The sequence below is a fragment of the Stegostoma tigrinum genome, chromosome 9 (genome assembly GCF_030684315.1).
Source record: "Stegostoma tigrinum isolate sSteTig4 chromosome 9, sSteTig4.hap1, whole genome shotgun sequence".
Classification (NCBI taxonomy): Eukaryota; Metazoa; Chordata; class Chondrichthyes; order Orectolobiformes; family Stegostomatidae; genus Stegostoma; species Stegostoma tigrinum.
Genome location: NC_081362.1, coordinates 229374 through 252848, shown reverse-complemented (window position 1 = coordinate 252848; position 23475 = coordinate 229374). Strand labels below are relative to the sequence as shown.

General features: G+C 40.7%; 1 protein-coding gene across 15 annotated transcripts in view; it reads left to right on the top strand.

The window, feature by feature from the left end:
* Window positions 1-23475, top strand: part of LOC125454807 (utrophin) — a 572019-nt gene that overhangs the window by 351633 nt on the left and 196911 nt on the right. For 14 of the 15 annotated variants that reach the window (XR_009446113.1, XR_009446114.1, XM_059648282.1 and 11 more), the window contains 2 exons: window positions 15719-15891; window positions 18353-18509. Coding sequence is in view for 13 of the 15 variants with exons in the window: in XM_059648282.1 (XP_059504265.1) it covers window positions 15719-15891; window positions 18353-18509 (330 nt within the window). In the remaining 2 variants the exon portion in view is untranslated. Of the gene's footprint in view, window positions 1-6204; window positions 7036-15718; window positions 15892-18352; window positions 18510-23475 lie in introns of those variants that run through there. The other variant, XM_059648286.1, reaches the window with a different exon arrangement.

Sequence of the window (23475 nt, the reverse complement as noted above, 5' to 3'; positions counted from 1 at the left end):
CTTACGGCTTCTCACTCGCTCCTTTAACAACATGCTTCAAACTTTTTGAGACGACCTTAATCCTTGCATCAGGAAAGCAATATACCAGCCTAGATTCACTCTCACTGCTGCAGAATCTCTTGTCTGTGCTCTTGACAGGACAGTCCCCTTATAATAATTATTCTTTTAAATTTTCCCAAACCCCTCCTAATATAAGATTCATTCTTAGTGTCCAAGACCTGGCTGCCACTTCTATTTTCCTGTGAGAGACTGTCCCTTTCAACAGTACAAAAACTAAACATCTGTTTGAGAGAGGAATAGCCACAGGACGCTTCTGAGCTACCTTCGTACCTTTCCTGACAGTCACCCGTTTATCTGACAGATCCTGCTGTGTAATCACATCTTGAAATCTACTAGCTGCCTAAATTGTATGTGTCTCTTGTATGCCCTCAATGACATTAACCCCCAAAAGAGGCAACTTTTAATAGCATCATGTATATAAATAAACAAACTACCTTTCCTTACCCAAAGAATATAAAGCATGTGGCAAATAAAAAAAACTACAAATCTTAAATAAAATCAGCTACTTAGCTGAGCAATTGAATTAAAAAGGGCAGCACGGTGGCTCTGTGATTAGCACTGCTGCCTCACAGTGCCAGGATCCTGGGTTCGATTCCATCCTTGAGCAACTGTGCAAACTCCACACAGACATTCTCCCTGTGTCTGTGTGGGTTTCCTCCCGCAGTCTAAAGATGTGTGGTTAGGTGGATTGGCCTTGCTAAATTGCCCCTAGTGTCCAGGGATGTTTAGATTAGTTAGGTTAGATATGGGAAATTCAGGGGTAGGGTAATAGATCTGGATGGGATGCCCTTTGGAGGGTTGGTGTGAAGTTGTTGTGCCGATTGGCCTGTTTCCACACTGTAGGGATTCTAGGATCTATGAAGTAGTCCAGCAGACAGCTTAAAATCCTCTGATTAGAAGAAATTTTATTCCAGAGCCGTCCACGTGTAGGCCTTCCCAAATGATTGGGAAGCACAAACTCATTTTAAAAAAAGCTCTCTCCGAAAAAATCTCTCTAACGATTTTAACAAAATCACCTTCTATGCATATATTTCCTTTCATGTATAATTTTAGAAAAAAAAATCCTTGAGCCATCCACGTGTAGACCTCTCCAAAGGCTCCATGAACCTAACTCCATTCGGGGGGAAAAAAATTGCGCTGGTGGAAAAGACTTGATGGACTGAGTGGCCTACTTATGCTCCCAGATGTTATGGTCTTCCACTCTCCCTATTTCCTAACTAGGCCAATAATTCGCCTTCGCTTCCATGAGCTCATACTTGCTGTTCCTTGCTGACATAATGGTTTTCACTTCACCACAGCTTCCTATTTTGACATTTTATCCTTGTTTAAAATCCTTTACGACCTGTCAACACCTTTCTGAAGCACAACAGGGGATGGGCCATCGATGCCAGTCTTGCATTAAAAATAAAAATTTGATTGCACTGACATTGGATCAGGCTAGTTCTGACCCTGCACACTAAAATCTGCAAAATAATTTTACCAACATCAGAAAAGGATTAATCACAACCAAAATATCACAGGTGACTTTGGAACAATCTCATCGTATCAAATGTAGAAACGGAGTAACGAGGGAGCTATTTTATGCTGTCAAACCACATCTTCCCATGAATTGCAGGTTAGTCGTGAATAGTGAGCAACACGCTTTATGTTAGCACCAATTTGAAAGAATCTAAGTGAAAGACATTTATGTGTAAACTTTTAGGTTGAGAGATACTTTGCTAAACTCACCATCGGTTGTGTCTTTCTAATGAGAGAGCAGCCATATGGTCTGGGATTTTAGTGACTTAGCAAAGCATGCATATAGGTATTTAAAGAGAACATTTTTCATTGGCAGCTTAATAAAGCAATGATTTTTATCATTAATCACAGACACATTTAAAACAGTTCCATTGGCTCAGAAAGGCAGTATAAGCTTTAATAGCTGTCTAAGGTCTTCAGATATTTAGTCTTCACAAAGCTGTTTGTACTTTGATGTGTATCTGGGCATTTAATAGTTGATCAATACCTAAGCATGTTCATGTCAGCGACATGTTCTATTTGAATTAGGCATATTCCAACAAATGATATAGTGCATTTCGTTATTATCTGAATTAAGTCAAAGACTGGTCATATTATGTTGGTACTCTTTTAAAAATATGGTAGTTCATATTATTAACAGTTGCTGTTGATTTGTGAAAGCTAAGGGAAGATGTTTAATAACATCTTTGGCAACCATCAAGTAGCGGTTTCATAGCACTTTACAGCCAGTAAAGCACTTCTGAAGTATGTCTTGTCACTGATGTAGTGTAAGAAACATGGCAACCTAGTTGAGCACAGCAACGTCCCAGAAACTGCAATGTGATTGATAATAACAGGATAATCTGTTTTTTTTCCCCTAATGTTTATAGAGGGGCAAATATTGGCCAGGAATTATCATATTCTTGTCTGAAATAGTGTCATGGGATCTTTTACGTCCACCGAAACAGATAGATCAGACTTGTAATTTATTGTCTCATCCAAAAAATGACACCGCTGACAGTATAGAACACCTTTAATATTGCATGGATATATCCACTTCCTGCGTTTAAGTCTTTGAGTGGGACTTGGCATTCAAAAATTTTATGACAGTAAGTACATGTTTGAAGTAATTCATTGTATATAGAGCACTTGAATCTTTCAGGAATCTCGGTATCCTTAATCTTAGCATTTGTGGAGCAGTTAAGTGAGACCCTGTGGACCTCCCGTATTTGTTGCATTATGGTAAATGCTGGATTTAAAATTTACCAGCAAATATTTCTTTCATTAGTAATAACCTGCCAAGTAAAATGGGGTTACTGCACATTTCCTGTGTATTCCACACAAGCAAAGAGTCGCAGATTGAAAGGATTTCTTCGTGTTTTGTCAGAAGTTAATTCAGTGTATTTAATCATTTCCAAATTCAGCAGCATCTAATTAATGGACTGCTGGGGCTTGAATACAAGTAAAACAATTTTGACTTGCCTTTAGGTAAGATGATAGCCTTAATTGGAATGACCAAGAAAATAAGATTGTCTTCCCAATAAAGTGTTGAATATGTAGCTGTTGAGATTTCACCCAACTTTCCCCGTTTCGCATTCCGTATGGTTTTGAATTTGTAGATTTCCCACTTAGAACTTCCCCAATCCCTTGTCTAAAATGGAAACTTACTGTCTGAAATCTGGCTGTTAACCACACAGTGCTTATATTGGGTTCATTGTTTAAGGTCAGCTTAACCACTGCATGCTTGAAAGCATCTTGAGAACTATTCTATTCCATCTGTGATTAGATTTGTTTGAACAAGTTCCAAGCTCAAACATATATCAAGGAGTGAGACCATGTGTTTTCCACAAGATTATTTGAACTGAACTTGTGCAGTGTGAGGAGTAACTTGTCAGAGGCCTAGCACTCTAGGGCGAGAAGGAGAGTTAAAGAAAAGGGTAAATAATTTTTCCTACTTAACAAAAGAAAATTGAAGCTTAGCAAATTTTAAATTTATGAATACAGACACTTTGCTGTTGTCTTGGATTCTCTTCTAGTTACTGTTGTTTAAGATATATAGGTTGGCCTGCAGTGTAGCTATAAGACGGGCCCAGGTTTTTCGAAACTCAAGTGCATGTTTCGGCCTATACATTGGCATGTAAGTGAACCTTCTTCCATTTTCTCAGCTGATAACTGTATATTTAGGGATGTACTTACGTTGGGAGTTGGCCATATGTTTTCAAATCGGAAATTTTTTTAGGTTGCCCAGGGCAATTAATGTGCAGTTCATTCCAAAGACATAGAATATTGAATTCAATGGATGGAGAGGAAGAGGCTTTCTTATGGAGGGATGATTATAAAGTCAAAAGTATCTCATCAAAAGGCGCAACTTCGAGGGCCGAAGGGCCTGTTCTGCGCTGTATTGTTCTATGTTCTATGTTCTATGTAAAACAGGTTGGATTTGATGAACATTGTGACAGATGGCAAAAATAATTAATTTGCTGATTCTCTAAACCTTTTTACACAATCTACAGTTGTGGAATTATTTCATTAAGTAAGCGAAATATTGATTTTATTTGAATTACTGGTATGTTTTCAAATGTCAATGTAGTAACCTACTCAAAAATTATGGTTCATATCTGGCATTCTGGGTGAAGATGTTCTTATGAGAAACTTTGCAATGTTCCATCAGTTGACTTATGCTCTGTAATCTGTAATAGATTTTTACGTAAATATTTATCAATTGGTATATTTTTGGTTTGTTCTTTGAAAAGCCTCTGTCGGAGTTGTGCAAATGTGCTGTTCCCAGAGGGACATTCTGTGCCAGTTGTATTGTAAACCTTTGTAATGTAGGCCCAAGCAGTGGAGCATTGCTTCATTTGTGTTATTTTTCGAAGATTAATCAAATGTTTTGCATTTGTTGCTTATTAAAGAATAACAGCTTTCCCAAATCTAAAATGCCAGGGAGATGCCAATTATAAATCCTGCTAAGGGATTGAATGACAAATTCCAATTAATTTTAAAATTTTTAACATTGATTCTTGTAGGAATATTTTTGCCAAAACAGGAGGGGAGTGAAGCCCCAGTAATTGCAAAATAAACTACACAGATGTAGAGATAACAAAGTGTGGAACTGGATGAACACAACAGGCCAAGCAGCATCTTAGGAGCACAAAAGCTCTCGTTTCGGGCCTAGACCCTTCATCAGTAAAGTTTCTAGGATGCTGCTTGGCCTGCTGTGTTCATCCAGCTCCACACTTTGTTATCTTGGATTCTTCAGCATCTGCAGTTCCCATTATCTCTCTCTACACAGCCTAGGTGTAGTTGCCTCTAGTGCATTTTACTGACTGTACAGTTACAAGAATGATTAAATGTTTTAGTTCACTGTTATTTGAATAGAATAGAATCCCTACAGTGTGGAAGCAGGCTGTTCATCCCATTGAGTTTACACTGGCCCTCTGAAGAGAATCCCACCCAGATCCACCCTATCCAGGAAACGCTGCATTTCCCAAGGCTAACTCAACTAGCCTGCTCAACACTGGACACTGAGGTAGTTTAGCATGGCCAGTCCTGGACATCTTTGGGTAGTGGAAGGAAACCAAAGCACCTGGAGAAACAAGCAGACTCTACACAGGCAGTCGCCTGAGGGTGGAATCAAACCCAGGTTCCTGGCACTGTGAGGCAGCAGTGCTAACCACTGAGCCACTGTGCCACCTCTTTCTCAGCTACGTATGAATTTATATCTACAGGCAACTTTAATACTTAACGGGCTCCTACTCTAACAACGTCAGTAAATTTGGAGCTTCTAAAGAAACAGAACCCTCTTTCGTTGGTCTTAACTTGACCTTTACTGCTAAAGTGGGTTAAAGGTCACTCACTTCTCTTAGCTGTCTGAGATCCATTGCACAACGTGGGATTCTGTAATTTTGACTGAATCTTACCTCTGTAGCTTGAAATGTATCCTTAACTGCAATCTATGCAAATGCAGCTGCAAGCCCCAAGTGCCACTAAATGTAACAGTATAGATAAAGGTATTAGGATTTGATTCAGTTGTTTGGGCAGCTGGTTTATAAGTGATGCCAAAAACATGGGTTCACTTCCGACACTGGCTGAGGTTACCATGAATTTCCCAATGTTTCAACGTCACCCCTAGCCCAGAGGCATGGTGACCTTCAGGTTAAACTCACCACCAGTAATCTCTTGCCCTATGCTCCTATGAGTCTATGGTGACTTTACCTTTTATATCTCTTAACAAAAGAAGCTGAGTAGAATGTAGATAACCGAGAAGGCTAGTCACAAATAACAAAAAAGCTTTTCAGCTCAGTACTGCAATAAATGTTAATGTTACGTTGACTGAAACATTTAACAAATCTTTGAGTACCTGAAAACTTTTATCTGCTTTTTGTTTAAGTAGAGAGAGTTTTACACTGAAAGCCAGCAGCAGGAGTATGTTGCAATATGCTTTTTGGGTGTATGTTTACTGTTTATTAAATCAGGTTCTGGCTCTTTGCTCATATCTCCAGGACTGAAGTCTTGCCAAAAATGAGGCCTCAGGAAATCGGAGTGTATCTGGCTTCAGAGAACAGGGAGGCTGCAGGATGCTGATTAAGATAATAAACAGCAGCTAGGAATAGAAGATTACGGCAGGCATTCAGTGCAGCAGTTGAATAAGAGCTTGAGAGCCTTGTATTAAACTAGGCAGTGCAGTGATCTGTAGTATGAGGCAGGGAAGCACAGTAGAACTAATGGGCACAGATCTCTGAACTTTCAGCCTGTAGCAAAGATGGTAATAAATCTGAGGGATTTGGAAAAACCAAGTGTTTTTACATGAACACACATTAAATTACAGATCATTGGGAGTAGTCCTGTATCTTGCTGTGGTCCTCCTTGCCCTGGGGACTGAAGTCCCATTTGATGTCACTGTTTGGATATATGTTTACAGTAGACTCCCTTCGAGGATTGGTTTTCTTACCTTTGCACAGAAAGCCCTTTTTGAAAATTTCTTATGTGACCATCGGTCAGTTATTTTTGACTTCCAAATTGTCAGTGGTTTAGACCAACTGTTTGATTCAGACGGACCCCAAAATTGGGTACTTTAAAGTAAAAACAGCTGGGCCATTGGAAGAAGCGACAACTAGCGAAGTCTTTGACTGAACTTTAGGTTGAGAACTGCCTGAGACGATGAAAGCACAATGGAAGATGACTAAAAGCTGCAAAAGACTACTGAGCACCCTGGATCTAGGTATCTTTGGACGAGTTCCTTTGAATTGATGGATGTGTGAAGCTGCTAATATGTAAACCACAATCTGATGGATTTAGTGTGTAAGAGAAACATTAGGACAGGTTAAAACAGGAGGTAATCTTCTTGAAGATGTAAAACTGCAGCACAACAGCAGTAATGGAACCTATTGCAGAAAGATGTCGGCTGTGTCAAGGTGAGACATAATGATGATTGGCCTGAACTTCAGCTTGCAGGAGTTGCTAGGAAAAATTGAACAGGTATAGTAAGAAGAAATGATTTTATCTTATAGCCTAATATTTAGTTCTTCATTTCATGTTATTCACTTTGTGTGTAATTTCTGTTGATGCAGTGGTTAATACCACAGCACACATTCTCTTACATACTTCAATGTGTTGTTGATCTCTTTCTAAGTAGGTTGAAAACTGTGTTAGTGCCATGCATAATGGAATTTTATGATCATGCAACAGTAGTAAAAGTCAAAGTACATTTATGTTAAGTTTATAGAGAACTACAAAGTGTGTTCAAATGTTGGGAAAAGTAAGTGGAATGGTTTATTTGTGTTTTAATTAATTACCAGAGATGTCTGCCACAATTACAGAGAGCATATCCTGCAATGGAGAACCCTGTCTTTGTTTAAATTGAGAAATTCAACATGTAATGATTCTGTTATATATTAGAATAACTGAAAGTAAATATCAGTGGTCATTCTTAAATAGACTCTGTTTTAAACCCCATAAACCTCTCCAGCTTTTAATTGAGGAGGATAGTTATTCACCAGTTTTAAATACGTTGATTGAATACACGCGTACTCCATTTATCATTGTTATAATTGTTTTGAAGTAGTATTTACTGTGGAGAAATGCAAGAAGCCTGTTCTGGCCATAGTCCCCAGCTGAACAACTGGGGCCACAATTTATGGGAGTTTTCTCAATATTCTGGAACTTTTGACCATCGACTGCATGAATTATTCATATGCCTAAGAGTTTGTAATTAGTTTTGCTGACCTTTTACTGTGGCCTGATTTCCACTGCTAATTTAGTGAAAGAAATCCATATAGTATGGATTAACAAGAGTACCTTATTCACAGCATTGTAAAGTTGGACCAGAGAGTGTATGATGCTTATACGAGCATCCATTTGCTGTCAGGTACCTGGAGTGATTGAACTGACATTTCATTTCCTGACCTCCTGCCCTTGGCCTCTCTATGGCAACAATTTTGGAATTACTAGAGTAAGGTCTTGTTATCATGTTAAAAAGGGGAATTGTCAAAGAGGATTTTTTTTGGCTTTTATTGCAGTTTCAGGATAAGAGAAAAAGGTGCTGAATTAACAGTGAAATTTGTATCCAAAGGCAGAATGACAGTGAAGTGGGGTTGTATCTGTCTGCAAGAATCAAGCATGTTGTTTTTATGGAATTAACAAATTGATGCATAAATATGGGGGAGGAGTAAAGTGTTACATATCATGGCTATTAGCTGATTAAAGCCTGAGATCTTGTGCAGGGGTTGTTTCCTTCATGTAGATGCCTGTTGAGCGAGAGAGAGAGAGATTTTGTTTATTTGAATTAATGTCTCTGGAGTTTAACACACTGTGAAAAGCATTTGTCTTGCATTTGCATTGGATTTCATACAGTTTTCATGGTGTGCCGTAATTGTGCCAACCATGGCACAGAGCAAAGCAGTAGATCAAATGTATGACTGAATATTATGTTCAAAGTAGAGCTCAGTTCATGCAGCAATCATAGAATCCTTAGTGTAGAAGCAGACCATTTGCTCCATCGAGTCCACACTGACCTTCCAAAGAGCAGCCTACCCAGATTTATCCCCCTCCGTTATGCCTGTCATCCTGCACTTCCCACAGCTAATCCACCTAACCTGCATACCTTAGGACTGTGGGACGAAACCGCAGCGCCCAGAGGAAACCCACACAGACATGGGAAGAATGTGCAAACTCCACACAGACAGCTGCCGAAGGGTGGAATTGAACCCAGGCCCCTGGCGCTGTGAGGCAGCGCAACTAACCACTTAACCACTGCACTGCCCACTCAATATTTGGGAAATAAGGGTTGAAGGTTAATTGTCTGTTTAAAAATAACCCAATTCTGGCACAGTAGTTTCTGAAAGGTGCAGTGTTTTTGATAGTAGCAGACTGTTGCTTCAGCTAGCCACTCCTTCCAAGCTTTCATCAGTTTCTGTTTGATTCTGGAACCAAGTGCCTCCTCTATCTTTTTTCTTTCATTTTGTTCTTCCAATCATTCATGTTTGGATTACCTTAACGCAAGTTTTAAGCTCATTATCTGCAGATGCTTGATCCTGAGCAATTTTCTTGACAATCTTATTTTTAACCAGCAGTGGTTTGCTATTCCCTTTCACTTTTAGGGACAGACTGAGGAGGCAGATTCCAGATCTACCTCAGTTGGAATGGGAATCGTGTCCATGCAGTTGGCATTATTCTTGAGGGAATTTGCCCAAACCAATAAATCTCTGATATTTATTTTCCATTAAGGGCCCCTCATCCATCCTTTTCACAGACAGTTAAGCCCCACAATCAGAAATCGCTCCAACAAATCAACACTCGTTATAAAAAGAGAGATAACACGGTGTAGATCTGGATGAACATAGCAGGCCAAGCAGATTCAGAGGAACAGGAGGGCTGATGTTTCGGGCCTAGACCCTTCTTCTGATTGGTCTAGGCCTGAAACATCAGCTTTCCTGCTCCTCTGATGCTGTTCGGCCTGCTGTGTTCATCCAGCTCTACACCTTGTTATCTCAGATTCTCCAGCATCTACAATTCCTACTATCTCTGAAACTCATTGTAAGAATCAACCTTGACTTCCTGCTTTGGGCTCCATCCATTAATTCACGTCTTTCCTGTAAGATGGAATCAGGAGCTAAATACTTTATTCCAGGTACAAAAATCTAGTGTGGCAAACTAAATTTAGCATGTGTTGTGTGAACTGATACAGAAACAAGGTGGAGTAAATGTTATAATTTAAATGGCTGTACAGAAATAAAGACGCACATACTCAACAGTTCTCATACACCGACTCGCAAATCTTTGTAGGTGGCAGGGTAAGAGTATTAGAAGCACAGTCTTGTAGCTAGTTCCATTAAGGAATTTATTTACGTAAAGCTGAAAAAAATGCAGAGTTGTAGGGAAGGGGAAATGGAGTGGGACGAATTGGATAATGCTTGCAGGGAATGAAAATGACAAAGTGAATTGCCTCCTCTCGAGATTTAGAAAACTTGATATAGCCTTGCAAATCCATGTGCTACTTCAATATCTTAAATATAAAGTTACATTTTTACTTATGTACTTAAACATTTTCTTTAGTCACCACTGCAAATATTGAATTGGTGGTTTTTAATGGCATTTCAGTCAAAGCCCAAATCGATCTTAGAAATAGGAGTAAGCCATTTATCCCTTGACCCTGCTGAATTTTTCAATATTATGGCTGATCTGATTGGGCCTGAACTCCACTTTCCTGTCTGCCTTCCATAGCCCTCAACTCCAGAACTCTAAAATCTGTTACTCAACCTGGAATTAGTCAGGAACCTAGCCTCCACTGCTAGCTTGGCCAGAGAATTCCAAACTGATGACTGTCTGAGAACGTTTTCTTTTCATCCTGTTTTACGTGGGATCCCCTTAATTTTAAACAGTACCCCTAGTCCTGGATTCCTTTCGGCATCTACCCCGTTAAGCCCTCTCAGAATCTTGTGTTTCAAGACCAGTTCTTATTCTTCTAATCACCAATGAGTTTCGGCCTAACTTGCTCAAGCTTTCCACGTAGTCAAGTCCTCATCCTAGGAATCAACATAACGAATGTTCTTTTGAACTGCTCCCAATGTAAATATATCCTTAAGGAAGGAGGTCAAAACTATACCCTGCTATATGTTAGGGTAGCTTCTTTTTTCAGTTCCCCTTGTAATAGAGGCCAGTGTTCCCTGATCTTTCTAATTGTTTCACCAAACTGAAAAAGAACCCTATATCTCTTGGAATGGCACTTGGAATACTGCGTCCAGTTCTGGGCGCCCTATTATAGGAAAGATGTGGATGCTTTGGAGAGGGTTCAGAGGAGGTTTACCAGGATGCTGCCTGGACTGGAGGGCTTATCTTATGAAGAGAGGTTGACTGAGCTCGGTCTCTTTTCATTGGAGAAAAGGAGGAGGAGAGGTGACCTAATTGAGGTATACAAGATAATGAGAGGCATGGATAGAGTTGATAGCCAGAGACTATTTCCCAGGGCAGAAATGGCTAGCACGAGGGGTCATAGTTTTAAGCTGGTTGGTGGAAAGTATAGAGGGGATGTCAGAGGCAGGTTCTTTACACAGAGAGTTGTGAGAGCATGGAATGCGTTGCCAGCAGCAGTTGTGGAAGCAAGGTCATTGGGGTCATTTAAGAGACTGCTGGACATGCATATGGTCACAGAAATTTGAGGGTGCATACATGAGGATCAATGGTCGGCACAACATTGTGGGCTGAAGGGCCTGTTCTGTGCTGTACTGTTCTATGTTCTATATTCTATGTTCTATCTCCAGTTGCTGTTTCTTGCCTATGAACCAATCTGTATCCATGCTGATATGCTACCTCCAACACTATGGGCTGTCATCTTATGACTTAACCTTTTGTCAAAATGCAAAGTCCAAATACAACACATCTGCTGATTCTGTATATCCACTTTGATTGCAACTTTCTTGGAAAATTCTAAGTTAGTCTGACATGATTTCCCTTTCATGACGCCATGCTAATTCTGCTTGGTTAGATGATAATTTCCCAAATGTTCTGATATTATTTCCTTAATAATTGATTCCAGTACTTTTCTGACAAAAGCTGTTAGACTCATCGGATTATAGTTATCTGTTGTTTGCTTTCCTCCCAATTTTGAATAGATGCCACTTTAGCAGTTTTCAATGCTCTGGTGCTTCTTGAGAATCCAGTGATGTTTTTGGAAAATTACAGCCAAGGTATCCGCTATCTCTATCCTTAACTCTTTTAGAATCCTGGGGTGCAAGCCTTCAGGGCCAGGTGACTTTTATCTATCTTTAGTCTCATTAGTTTGTCGAGTACTATTTTAGTGATGGTGATGGTACTTAAACCCTTCCCTGTAATCTTTAGTATTAATGGATTGTCCAAATTATCTTCCATTATAAAGACTGATGCAAAATATCTTTTTAACTTCTCTACCTTTTCCTTCTTTCCGAGATTTATTTTCTAAGTATCCAGTGTCTCTTCCATTTTGTACATGTAAAGAAGCTCTTATTGTCAGTTTTTATATTCCTCGCTAGTTTGCCCTTGTAGCTTATTTTCTCACTTTATTATCTTTTTACTGGATTCTGAATTCATCCCAGTCTTTGGGGCTATCACTGACTTTTGCCTCTTAAATGCTTATTTTATCCCAACTTAATACTGTCCATAACTTCCTTGATTTGCCATGGTTGGTTTATCCTTCTCTTAGAATCTTTCTTCCTTGCTGGTATATAGTTTTGCTGAGATTCATGAATTACTTCCTTAAATGTTTGCACTGCTTGCTTACTGGCATATGCTAATCTGTCCACTCAGTTTACTTGAGGTAATTCTATTCTCATTTCTTTGTAATTCCCTATAGTTAAGCACAGTTGTTTCTGATCCAAGTTTCTCACTCTCAAACTGAATATTAATATCTATCATGTTATAACCACAACTTCAGCAAAGTGATAGAAGCAGCCTTTGACACTGCAATGTTGCAACACTTGCAAAAGAATAACCAGCTCCTGATTTTCTGCATTGTCCACATCCTGGGAGTTCCCATTGACTAGGAACTGAACTGAATCAGCCATCAAAATACTATGGCTATAAGGGCAGGTCATGTGCTAGGAATTCTGCGCCTGTCCACTATCTATTCACTGGTGGATCATGAATGTTGCTGGCTTGGCAGCCTTTATTGCCATCCCTAGCTGCCCTTGACCTGAGTGACATGCTAGGCAATTTCAGAGGGAAGTTGAGAGACAGCCACATTGCTGTGTGCCTGGAATCACGTGTAGACCAGACTAGGTGAGAATGGCAGGCTTTCTTTCTTGAAGGCATTAGAGAGCCAATGAGTTTCTCCAGAAATCGTCAGTAGATTCTTAATTCCGTTTCATTTTCTTTGACTTCAAATCCTGCCACAACAGGATTTGAACCCAGAACATTAGCTAAATTTCTGGATCAGTAGTCTAGCAAGAACACCACTAGGTCATTGACAGAAGTCAAGTAAATGATAGAATACTCTCCAACTGCCTGGATGAGTGCAGCTCCAGCAAACCCATTGGGTTAATAACTTGGACTGACCACTTCTTGCAATGTGTTTAATCCAAATGGATAGCGCAAATACAGGGACCTCATGTTCTGTACTTCATGTTTGCGAATGACTAATTCATTCACAAAATGTCGGCTGAACCAGCATTTATTGCCTGTTTCTAATTGCGTTGGAAAAGGTGATGGTGAGCTGCCTCCTTGAATGCCTGATTACCATGGACTGTAGGGTAGCCCATGGTTCTGTTTGGGAAGGTATTCTGGGATTCGGACCCCATGATAGTGAGGGAATATCTATATATTTCCAAGTCAGTATGGTGTGTGGCTTGGAGGGAATTTGCAGGTGGTGTTGTTGTCATTGCCTCTGCTGTTTTGTCCTTCTAGATGGTACAGGTCTGCTATTATATTGAAGCTGCAACTGTAGTAGTGGTGGGAGGGGGCTGCTTTATCCTGGATGGTGTTGAAGTTCTTGAGTGTCATTGGAGCTGTATTAGTCTACGTAAGAGGAAGGTGTTCCATCACACTCCCAATTTATGCTTTGTGGACAGTGGATTGGGGAGACAGCAGATCAGTTACTTGCCACAGAATATCTAGCCTCTGACCTGCTGTTGTTGCTATAGCATTAACATGGTTCAATGATCAATGGAGATCCTCAAAATTTTGATAGTGGGGCACTTAGTGATGGTAATGCTATTGAATTTAAAAAGGTACATAGTTAGATTTTCTTTTGAAATGTTTATTGCCTGGCATTTGTATGGCATGTATGTTATTTATCACATTGCCAAATACTGGGTATTGTCCAGGTCTTACTGCATGTGTGGGCTGCAAATAAATGGTAAATGCTGGAAATCCAAAATGAAATCAATGGTCTGGAAATATATAGTTCTTTGGGTGTACACAGGAAAGATAACTTGATTGAAACCTGTGTACAAGTTATTGTTTTGATTTTATATATCTAAAGGCCCATTAAGCCTTTGGAATATCGATGCAGATACTTTTTATATTTGCACATATAAATATCAGTACAGCACAGTTATGGATTTCTGATTTAATTTAAATATTTTCTCTTTGTGTTGTTTGGTCTTTCATGCTGTGAAGATGTACTTCAAAGTTCTTTCCAAAACAGTAAATCAAATTTTTCTGAATTCAACTTTGTTGAATTAGTGGACAGCTAAAAATGTGAAGAGATTAATGTTTCTCACAAAATCACAGAATCCCTGCAGTGCAGAAAGAGGTCATTCAACTCTTTGAGTCTGCACTGATCTTTCGAACAGCATCCCACCCAATACCACCTGCCCCCAAACCCTTGAACCCTGTATTTACCATGTGCTAATCTCCCCAGCTTGCACATTGCTGGATGCTGTGGGGCAATTTAGCATGACCAGTCCATCTAATCTGCACAGTATTGGATTGTGGGAGGAAACTGGAGCAGCCGGTGAAAACCCCTCACAGATACAGCAGAACATGCAATCTCCTCAGACAGTCATCTAAGGCTGTAATTGATCATTGGTTTGTGGCACTGTGAGGTGGTAGTGTTAACCACTGAACCACTGTGCTGCCCTTGGGAGAGCTGTGGTGTACCCACTACACATTCAAGGGTTTGGGGTGTGCAGGTGGTGTGATAGTACTTGGTCCACTGTCTGGGAGTGGGGGTAGGGTAGCTGGAGGGGTGAATGTGTTAACAAATTTGATGATAATTCGTATGACTTGAAAGTATAAGAAAATCTCTGAGACACTCATACCTGAAAACAATTCCATTCAGCGCAAGCTGAGTTGGAATTAATTTAGCTGCAAACTCTGCATGATGAGATGATTCAGAAAGGCTCGGATGAGTCAAGGTGCACATAAGATCCACAGCTACATGAGTGACTTTGTTTTGAATATTTCTGCCAAAAACATGCCTAACAGTTTACCTGTACGCCACTTTCGCAGGTTGCTGTCTGTTCTTAATCAGTGAATTGTACAAAATCACAATGGTTTCTTCCAACTGTTCACTAATTTTGATGTGTTCCCATCATGGTTCAGAACACAGTTGTTCTGTTGTTCTTCATATTTTGAAATATGAAAAGACTTAATGTTTATTTACTGGGTTAGACTAATTTAGAACAGTTTTGGTGTTAAGGTAAAATTGATGCATGTACTTTCACTTCGGACCCGGGTTGATATTAAGCCTCATGTGGTAGGATGAAAATCTTCTGTTCAGCAGTTGTGATGTTGTGAAATGAGTTGGACAAATAACAATGCAGTTTTAAGTTGATATGAACCATTAATATGAAGTTGTTCCAATTTGGCCCTCTCTTGTCAGTTTTTGACAAGCCTCTAAGTTAACTGAAGTGGAAAGGGAATCATGTTGAGGTAGCAAAGAGTAAAGAACCCTTAATTCTGCATTTAGTTTTGGTGGTAAGACTTGGGAAAGCATAATCCCATCACTGCGCCATTTGCCAATGAAGTGCAAAGAATACAGCAAGGTGTTCTGTCAGATGTAAAGTCTAAGTGTCAGTTGGTGCCAAAAGTATAATGTATTTTTGTAAATTTAAAATTAGGCACTGAGGCTTCCATTGTATGTTCAACCACATTAACATTTTGCACACAGATTGTTCATGTGTTAAAAGTGTGCAACTCCACGTCTGAAGAGAAAAAAAATTGAGGATATTGACTTTGCTTTCTTCAGGATATCCAGGCTGAAATTGATGCTCATAATGACATCTTTAAGAGTATTGATGGCAACAGACACAAGATGGTGAAAGTTTTGGGAAATTCAGAGGAAGCTGCCTTGCTTCAGCACCGACTTGATAATATGAACCAACGATGGAGTGACCTAAAGAACAAATCTGTCAATATCAGGTCAGTAATATGCTGTGCATCTATTATGTCCATTAACATTGCAAGGACCAAATGCAGAGCACCAGCGTTGAAATTGATAGAGAACTTGAGGTAAAATAGGGAGCTTTATGAGATCCCACTTTCAGTATTTTAGGAGGAAGCCAGGATTCTGGGTTGGGTGGTGGTCGGTGAATTCAGCATTTGAGGTCTTCAGAGGAATGAGTTAGAGTAGAATAAATAAAAACTAACTATTTATAAGTTTTACAGAAATTACTGGCAGGAGGAAGTGACTTGGGTAGCGTTTCTGGGACCCAGGTGTTAATCATACCTTGGCAGATGGTGGAATTTGAATTTCATAAACTCTCAAACCAGTGTTGACTGCAAAATGCATTAGCTTCCCTCATGTCCTTCGGGAAGGAAAACTGCCATCTTGGTCTGGTACCTGTGTCGTGTGACTCCAGATTCTCAGCAGTGTAGTTAAACCACAAGAACATAAAATATAGGAACATAATTGGGCCATTCGTCCTATCAAGTTTGCTTCACCATTTGATCATTGCTGATCAACCCCTTTCTTCTGCCTTCTGCCCGTAACCCTTGATCCCCTTACTAATCAGGAAAAGCCCGTCACAATTAACTTTTAATTGCCTTCGGAAATAGCCCTGCAAGCCACTCTGTTTAAAATACTGTAGCGGGAAGGGAAATTGAGTGGGGAGACAAGTGAGGGAAGACAACATGGAAATGAAAGATAGAAAAGTAGAAACCAAAAATGGAATACAGACAAAACCCGAATTAGCGACATATCGGGCTGGAAAGTCTTACAGGTACTATTATCTGAACATATTCAGCATTCTCAATAAGATGAATTAATTAACAGAGCAAACAGGCAAAATATAATTAACAGAGCAAACAGGCAAAATATATAAGTGTTTACAGAGACGTGATGCAGAGTGACCATAACTGAGAACTGAACATCCTGAGGATATTAAGTCTTTTGGGAGAACAGGTGAAATGGAAAAGGGGTGGGCTGTTGTTATTTATGGAAGATGAAATCAGTGCAATAGTGAGAAAGGATATCTACGCAGGAAATCAAGAAGCAACAAGGAGTGAAAAACATTAGTGGGTGTTGCCTGTAGGCTTCCAAACATTATTGGTGAGGTATGAGACAGCATTAAACAGGAGGTTAGCGATGCGTGTAGTCCTGGGTGAGTTTAATGTACATTTAGACTAGGCATACCAGAACAACAGAACTGTGGCTGCTGAATTCCTGGAATGCGTAGGTTTTTAGATTGATGTGTTGAAGAACCAACTGGGACAAGTTATCATTGGTTTCATTTTGTGTAATGTCAAGGGATTAATTAATGATGTTATTGTGAGAGATACTTTAGGAGAACGTGGCCGTAACATTATAGAATTCTTCATTGAGAGAGAAAATGAAGTAGTTCAGTCTAAAACTAGGATCCAAAATCTAAAGAAAGGGAAATGTGAAGGTACATGGGACAAGTTGGCTGTGATAATCTGGACAACCTCATTGAAAAGCATGATGGTCATCAGGCAGAGATTGATATTTAAGGAACAGATGTACTAGGAAAAGTGGCCCATCGATGGCAAAGTAACAAAAGAAATATTATTAGGTCCAGAGAGGAATCATATAAAATTGCTTGAAAAAGCAAACCTGAACAGTGGTAGCAGTTTAGAACTTAGCTGTGGAGGATCAAAAGTATGGTTGAGAGTGAAAAAATAGAGTACAAGAGTAAACTTGTAAAGAATGTAAAAGCGAACTGGAAGATATCCTTTAAGTATGTAAAGAGAAAAGATTAGTGAAGATAAATGTAGCGTCCTTACAGTGAGAAACAGGAGAATTGAAGACTAAAGAAGAAGGAAATTTCAAAGCATTTTGACAACTACTTTTGTTGTGCCTTCACAGAAGAAGACACAAAAATATTTCCAGAAGCAAGGGTTTATTGGAAAGGAAAAAAATGAAGAGAAAAGTATCGGTTAAAAATCAAAACGCTGTAAAAATTATTGTGACTGAAAGCTAATAAATCCCCAGGGCCTATTAATTTTACATCCAAGGGTTATAAAGGAGATGGCCATGGAACTAGTGAATAAGTGGGTTGACATCTTCCTTTAGGTTCTGGAACAGAGCCTGAGAACTCCTGCACTGGTATCTGTGGCTGGGATGATTGACCTAAAATAACTGCAACCATCCTGCTTTGTGCTAGGTCTCACAATGGCACTTATTTTTCAATGGGGGTGGATTTGATGGAACCATTCTGTTTAAAGCTTTGGAAATGCCATACAAATTTTGACAGAACTGTTGATAGTTTGTGAACAAAGGACTCGGAATAATCTAAATTTTTATCGTTTGAAATGAAAATTTTATTTTTTTTGTTGCTTTTTACTTGATTAACTTAAGTGCAAAAGAACTTTAAATTGATTTAGTTGAGCACTGTTGACAAAGTCCTTTCCTGATCTGCTGCAGGGCTCATTTGGAAGCCAGTGCAGAACGTTGGAACAGGTTGCTAACATCATTAGAAGAACTAAGTAAGTGGTTAAATCTCAAGAATGAAACGCTATCCAGACAGATGCCCATTGGAGGTGATGTTCAAACTCTGCTGCAGCAACATGATCATTGTCGGGTAAGTGTAACTATAGGCCGAAAGTAACATTTCTTCTCCTGCCCCTCTCTGTAGTTCTGCCCTGACTATTATCTTACATGTGCTGATTAAAGCTTAGGAAAACAAGTAGAGTTTCTATTGCATTTTGATCTTACTAAAGTACCTTCTTTTTATTCCTGTCTATGTCTTTTATTGCCTAATGGCCTGCAGAATTTAGCTGTCAATGAGGACTGCACATAGTGACGCTGATATGGAGGTATCAGTATTGGACTGGGATGGACAAAGTCAGAAGTCACATGACTCCAGGGTATAGTTAATAGGTTTATTTGAAATCACAAGGTTTTGGAGCACTGCTCCTTCATCAGGTGAAGTGGAGGGAAGCGCACAGGCATAGAATTTTTTTAGCAGAGACACAGTGGCAAGATAATTTCACATGATTAAGAAAGAGAAATACAAATAGATTAGAGTGTTGACAGGCTGAGTAACAAGTCTTTGGAAGGTGATCAAAAGTGGCGAACGGTGTGAGTGGAGACTGATTGTCCTTGATTACTGAAGTGCTCCTCAACTGGGAGGGAACATTCCTGTCTGGCAGTTGTGTGGTGTTTGTTCATCCGTTGTCTTAGCGTCTGAATGGTCTTGCTGATATTCCATGCCTCGAGGCATCCTTGCTTGTTTAGACAACATTGGCCAAATCACATGAGGACATACTGTGTACAATAGTGGGTGGTGTTCTCACGTGTGATGGTTACATCCGTGTTACTGATATGACATGCCTTGCAGAGGTTGCTGTGGCCGAATTGTGTGGTGTTGTGGCACTTTTCTCCTGAAGACTGGGTAGTTTGCTGTGAGCAATGGTCTGTTTGACGTTAGGCAGCTGTTTGAAGGTGAGGCTTTATGATGACCTTGGTGAGATGTTCGTCATCATCAGTGACATGTTGAAGGCTGCGAAGAAATGGCATAGTACCCCCCACCCCGGAAATACTAGACAACGAATGGTACTCTACAGTGACACTGCTGTTACTGCCTAAAAGGGTGATTATTTATGAATTGTTTTGTCAAGTACACCTGAAGATTGCACTGCTGTAAATGATTTTACACATGACTGAAGAAGGGAGTTTACTTACTTGCTATCAGTTATGGGCAGCACGGTGGCATAGTGGCTAGCACTGTTGCCTCTCAGCGCCACGGATCCGGGTTCGATTCCACCTTGGGCAACTGTGTGGAGTTTGCACATTCTTCCTGTGTCCGTGCGGGTTTCCTTTGGGTGCTCCGGTTTCCTTTCGCAGTCCAAAGATGTGTGGCCTAGGTGCTCGGGGATGACTAGGTGGATTAGCTGCAGAAAATGCAGCGTTACAGGGATAAAGCAGGGTGGTGCGTGTGGGTGTGCTGCTGTTCAGAGAGACAGTCTGAATTTGACAGGTTGAATGGCTTGCTTCCAACTGTGGGGATCCACTGATTCTACATTGCTTTATTCAAAGGATGAGGGAGAAGGTCTTGCTAAAACAGCTGCTTGACTTGCTAATTTTATGGCCTTTTGATATAAATATTTTAATTCAATTGCTATTTGTGTACTTGCAGTCTTTCAAGCTGCTGCTCAGAAACATCTATTTTAAATCTCTAAGCGCAGAAAAGCACATGCTCTTTTAAAGGGACCACACAATGCTTTCCTTCTTAACATTTTACAAACGCCAAATTCTAACTTGCTGTGTCCCAATCCACAAGTTTTTTTCATTCATTAACAGGATGAGGGCACTGCTGGCTAGGCAGCGTTTATTGCCCATCCCTAATTGCCCAGAGGGCAGTTCAGAGTCAATCACATTGCTGTGGGTCTGGAGTCACATGTAGGCCAGACCAGGTAAGGATGGCAGTTTCCTTCCCTAAAGGACATTATCAAACCAGGTGGGATTTTTTTCCTGACAAATTGACAATGGATTCATGGTCGTCGTAAGATTCTCAATTCCAGATATGTTTTGGATTCAAATTCCACCATCTACCTTGGCGAGATTCACACTCAGGACCCCAGAACATTATCTGGGTCTCTGGATTAAGAGTCCAGCCATAATACTACTAGGCCATTGCCTCCCCAGTATTCTACCCAACTTCGCAATAGTAGCGACAAATTAACAAAAAAAATAATGTTTATAGACATTAAAATGACAGATTGTAATTCATGGCGGGTAAGTATACAGTAGTGAGATTTAGCAATGGCAAGAGCAGCATGTGAAAAGGGTGAATTAGGGGAAAAAGAAACAGACCAATATTGTTAAGCTTGAGAGAAAACAGAAGATTGCCTTGAAAGGAATAGTAGCATAGTAATTATATTACTGGCTAATAATCCAGATCTCTGGACTACAGCTATGCACATGCCAGAGCAAATGCAATCTTGTCAGCTCGGTGAATTTAAATACAATTTATTAATATAAACAAACAATGACAAACACACACCTGATAAAGTCAATGTCAACAACATGTGGCGACATGTGCCAACATTGGGAGAGCTGATCTGTAGACAATTCAAGCAACAACCTGTTATAATCATAGACACCAAGCCCTACCCACAGCCAGTGGCCCATAATACACTATTACCATCCCAAATTATGTCCTAATATATTAGCACAACTGAGCTGATAGAGGTGCCAATGTAGTAGTACTCAATCAGGAGGGAGTGAAGCTGGGAGTCCTCAATATTAACTTCTCATCCATAAAGCCTTGATGTCAGATAAACAAAATGTTTGAACAAACTTTCACTTGGATACCAGCTACCACCCTTCCTGCTCTGTTGAATATGTGCTATTCCACGTTGAATGTCGCTTTGAAGAAACACTGAGGGTGACAAGGGCCCAGGATGTACACTGGGTAGGAGCTGAAATGTCCATCAGCAAGATTGACTCACTAGGGTCACTGATGACTGATCAAGCTATGTCCTTAAAGATGTATCAGTCAGATTGCACTTGGGGACCAAATCGACCTGACCTTGTCATCACAAATCTGTCAAAGGTACTTCTATCCATGTTGGAATTGGGAGGAATGCCTACTGCACAGCCCTTGCAGACCCAATTGTGTGATTTGCTACTGGCATTGCTAAAATGGATTAGATTCAGAACAAATCTAGAAGCTCCAAACTTGGCAACCATGAGGGGATGTGGGCCTTTGTTAACAGAAAATTGTATTCAACATCAATCTGTAATCTAATAATTTGGTATATCCTTAAGACTAAGATCATCAAAAAGGCTGGGGATTAATCCTTGTTGTATCAGGAATGTAGATGTGTGCCAGGAGCAGCACTTGACATGCCACAATGCGGTGAAGCCAGAAAATAAGAATGCAATCTTACAAAAGAGTGGAAACAGCATGTTTTGGGTAGAATAACACCCTGCTGTTTTGTCTCATTCAGTTTTGATTGGTGGTACACAACTTAAAAAACTGGTGCAGGCATTGGAAGAGGCAAGAAATAAGACTGACGCATTTGCAACCATCTTTCAAGTTCCAAGTGGAGGGTCTGTTGCATCATTACCTGAGGTTTCCAATGCCATGGCTGCAGTAATTTATTTTACATGCGATATCAAGAATGACTAATGGAATTGGTTATTGGTCGTAACAAAGGCAGTAACGGCTGTTGACAATAGTCAAGCTGTTCCAGTACAGCTACCAATGCTGGCATATACTTGATGATGTAGTAAACTATTCAGGTATGTCTTGTCCATGAGAAACTGTATAAATCAAATCTAGCTATTTGCTAGACACACACCACCCTACCAACCTCCGGATACAACACGTCATCCTCTGACACTTCGGCCATTTACAATCCGACCCCAGCACCCAAGACATTTTTCCATCCCCACCCCTGTCTGCTTTCCGGAGAGACCACTCTCTCCGTGACTCCCTTGTTCGCTCCACACTGCCCTCCAACCCCACCACACCCGGCACCTTCCCCTGCAACCGCAGGAAATGCTACACTTGCCCCCACACCTCCTCCCTCACCCCTATCCCAGGCCCCAAGATGACATTCCACATTAAGCAGAGTTTCACCTGCACATCTGCCAATGTGGTATACTGCATCCACTGTACCCGGTGTGGCCTCCTCTACATTGGGGAAACCAAGCGGAGGCTTGGAGACCGCTTTGCAGAACACCTCCGCTCAGTTCGCAACAAACAACTGCACCTCCCAGTCGCAAACCATTTCCATTCCCCCCTCCCATTCTCTAGATGACATGTCCATCATGGGCCTCCTGCAGTGCCACAATGATGCCACCCGAAGGTTGCAGGAACAGCAACTCATATTCTGCCTGGGAACCCTGCAGCCTAATGGTATCAATGTGGACTTCACCAGCTTCAAAATCTCCCCTTCCCCTGCAGCATCCCTAAACCAGCCCAGTTCGTCCCCTCCCCCCACTGAACCACACAACCAGCCCAGCTCTCGCTCGCTCTCTCTCTCTCTCTCTCTCTCTCTCTCTCTCTCTCTCTCTCTCTCTCTCTCTCTCTCTCTCTCTCTCTCCCCCCCCCCCCCCCTCACCCACTGCATCCCAAAACCAGTCCAACCTGTCTCTGCCTCCCTAACCGGTTCTTCCTCTCACCCATCCCTTCCTCCCATCCCAAGCCGCACCCTCATCTACCTACTAACCTCATCCCACCTCCTTGACCTGTCCGTCTTCCCTGGACTGACCTATCCCCTCCCTACCTCCCCACCTATACTCTCTCCACCTATCTTCTTTTTTCTCCATCTTCGGTCCGCCTCCCCCTCTCTCCCTATTTATTCCAGAACCCTCACCCCATCCCCCTCTCTGATGAAGGGTCAAGGCCTGAAACGTCAGCTTTTGTGCTCCTGAGATGCTGCTTGGCCTGCTGTGTTCATCCAGCCTCACATTTTATCATCTTGGAATTCTCCAGCATCTGCACTTCCCATTATCTCTCTCTCTAGCTATTTGCTGCCTCTTTTCTCACTGAAGTGAACGGAAATACAGAGGTAAGCAAGCTTTATTGTTGGAGG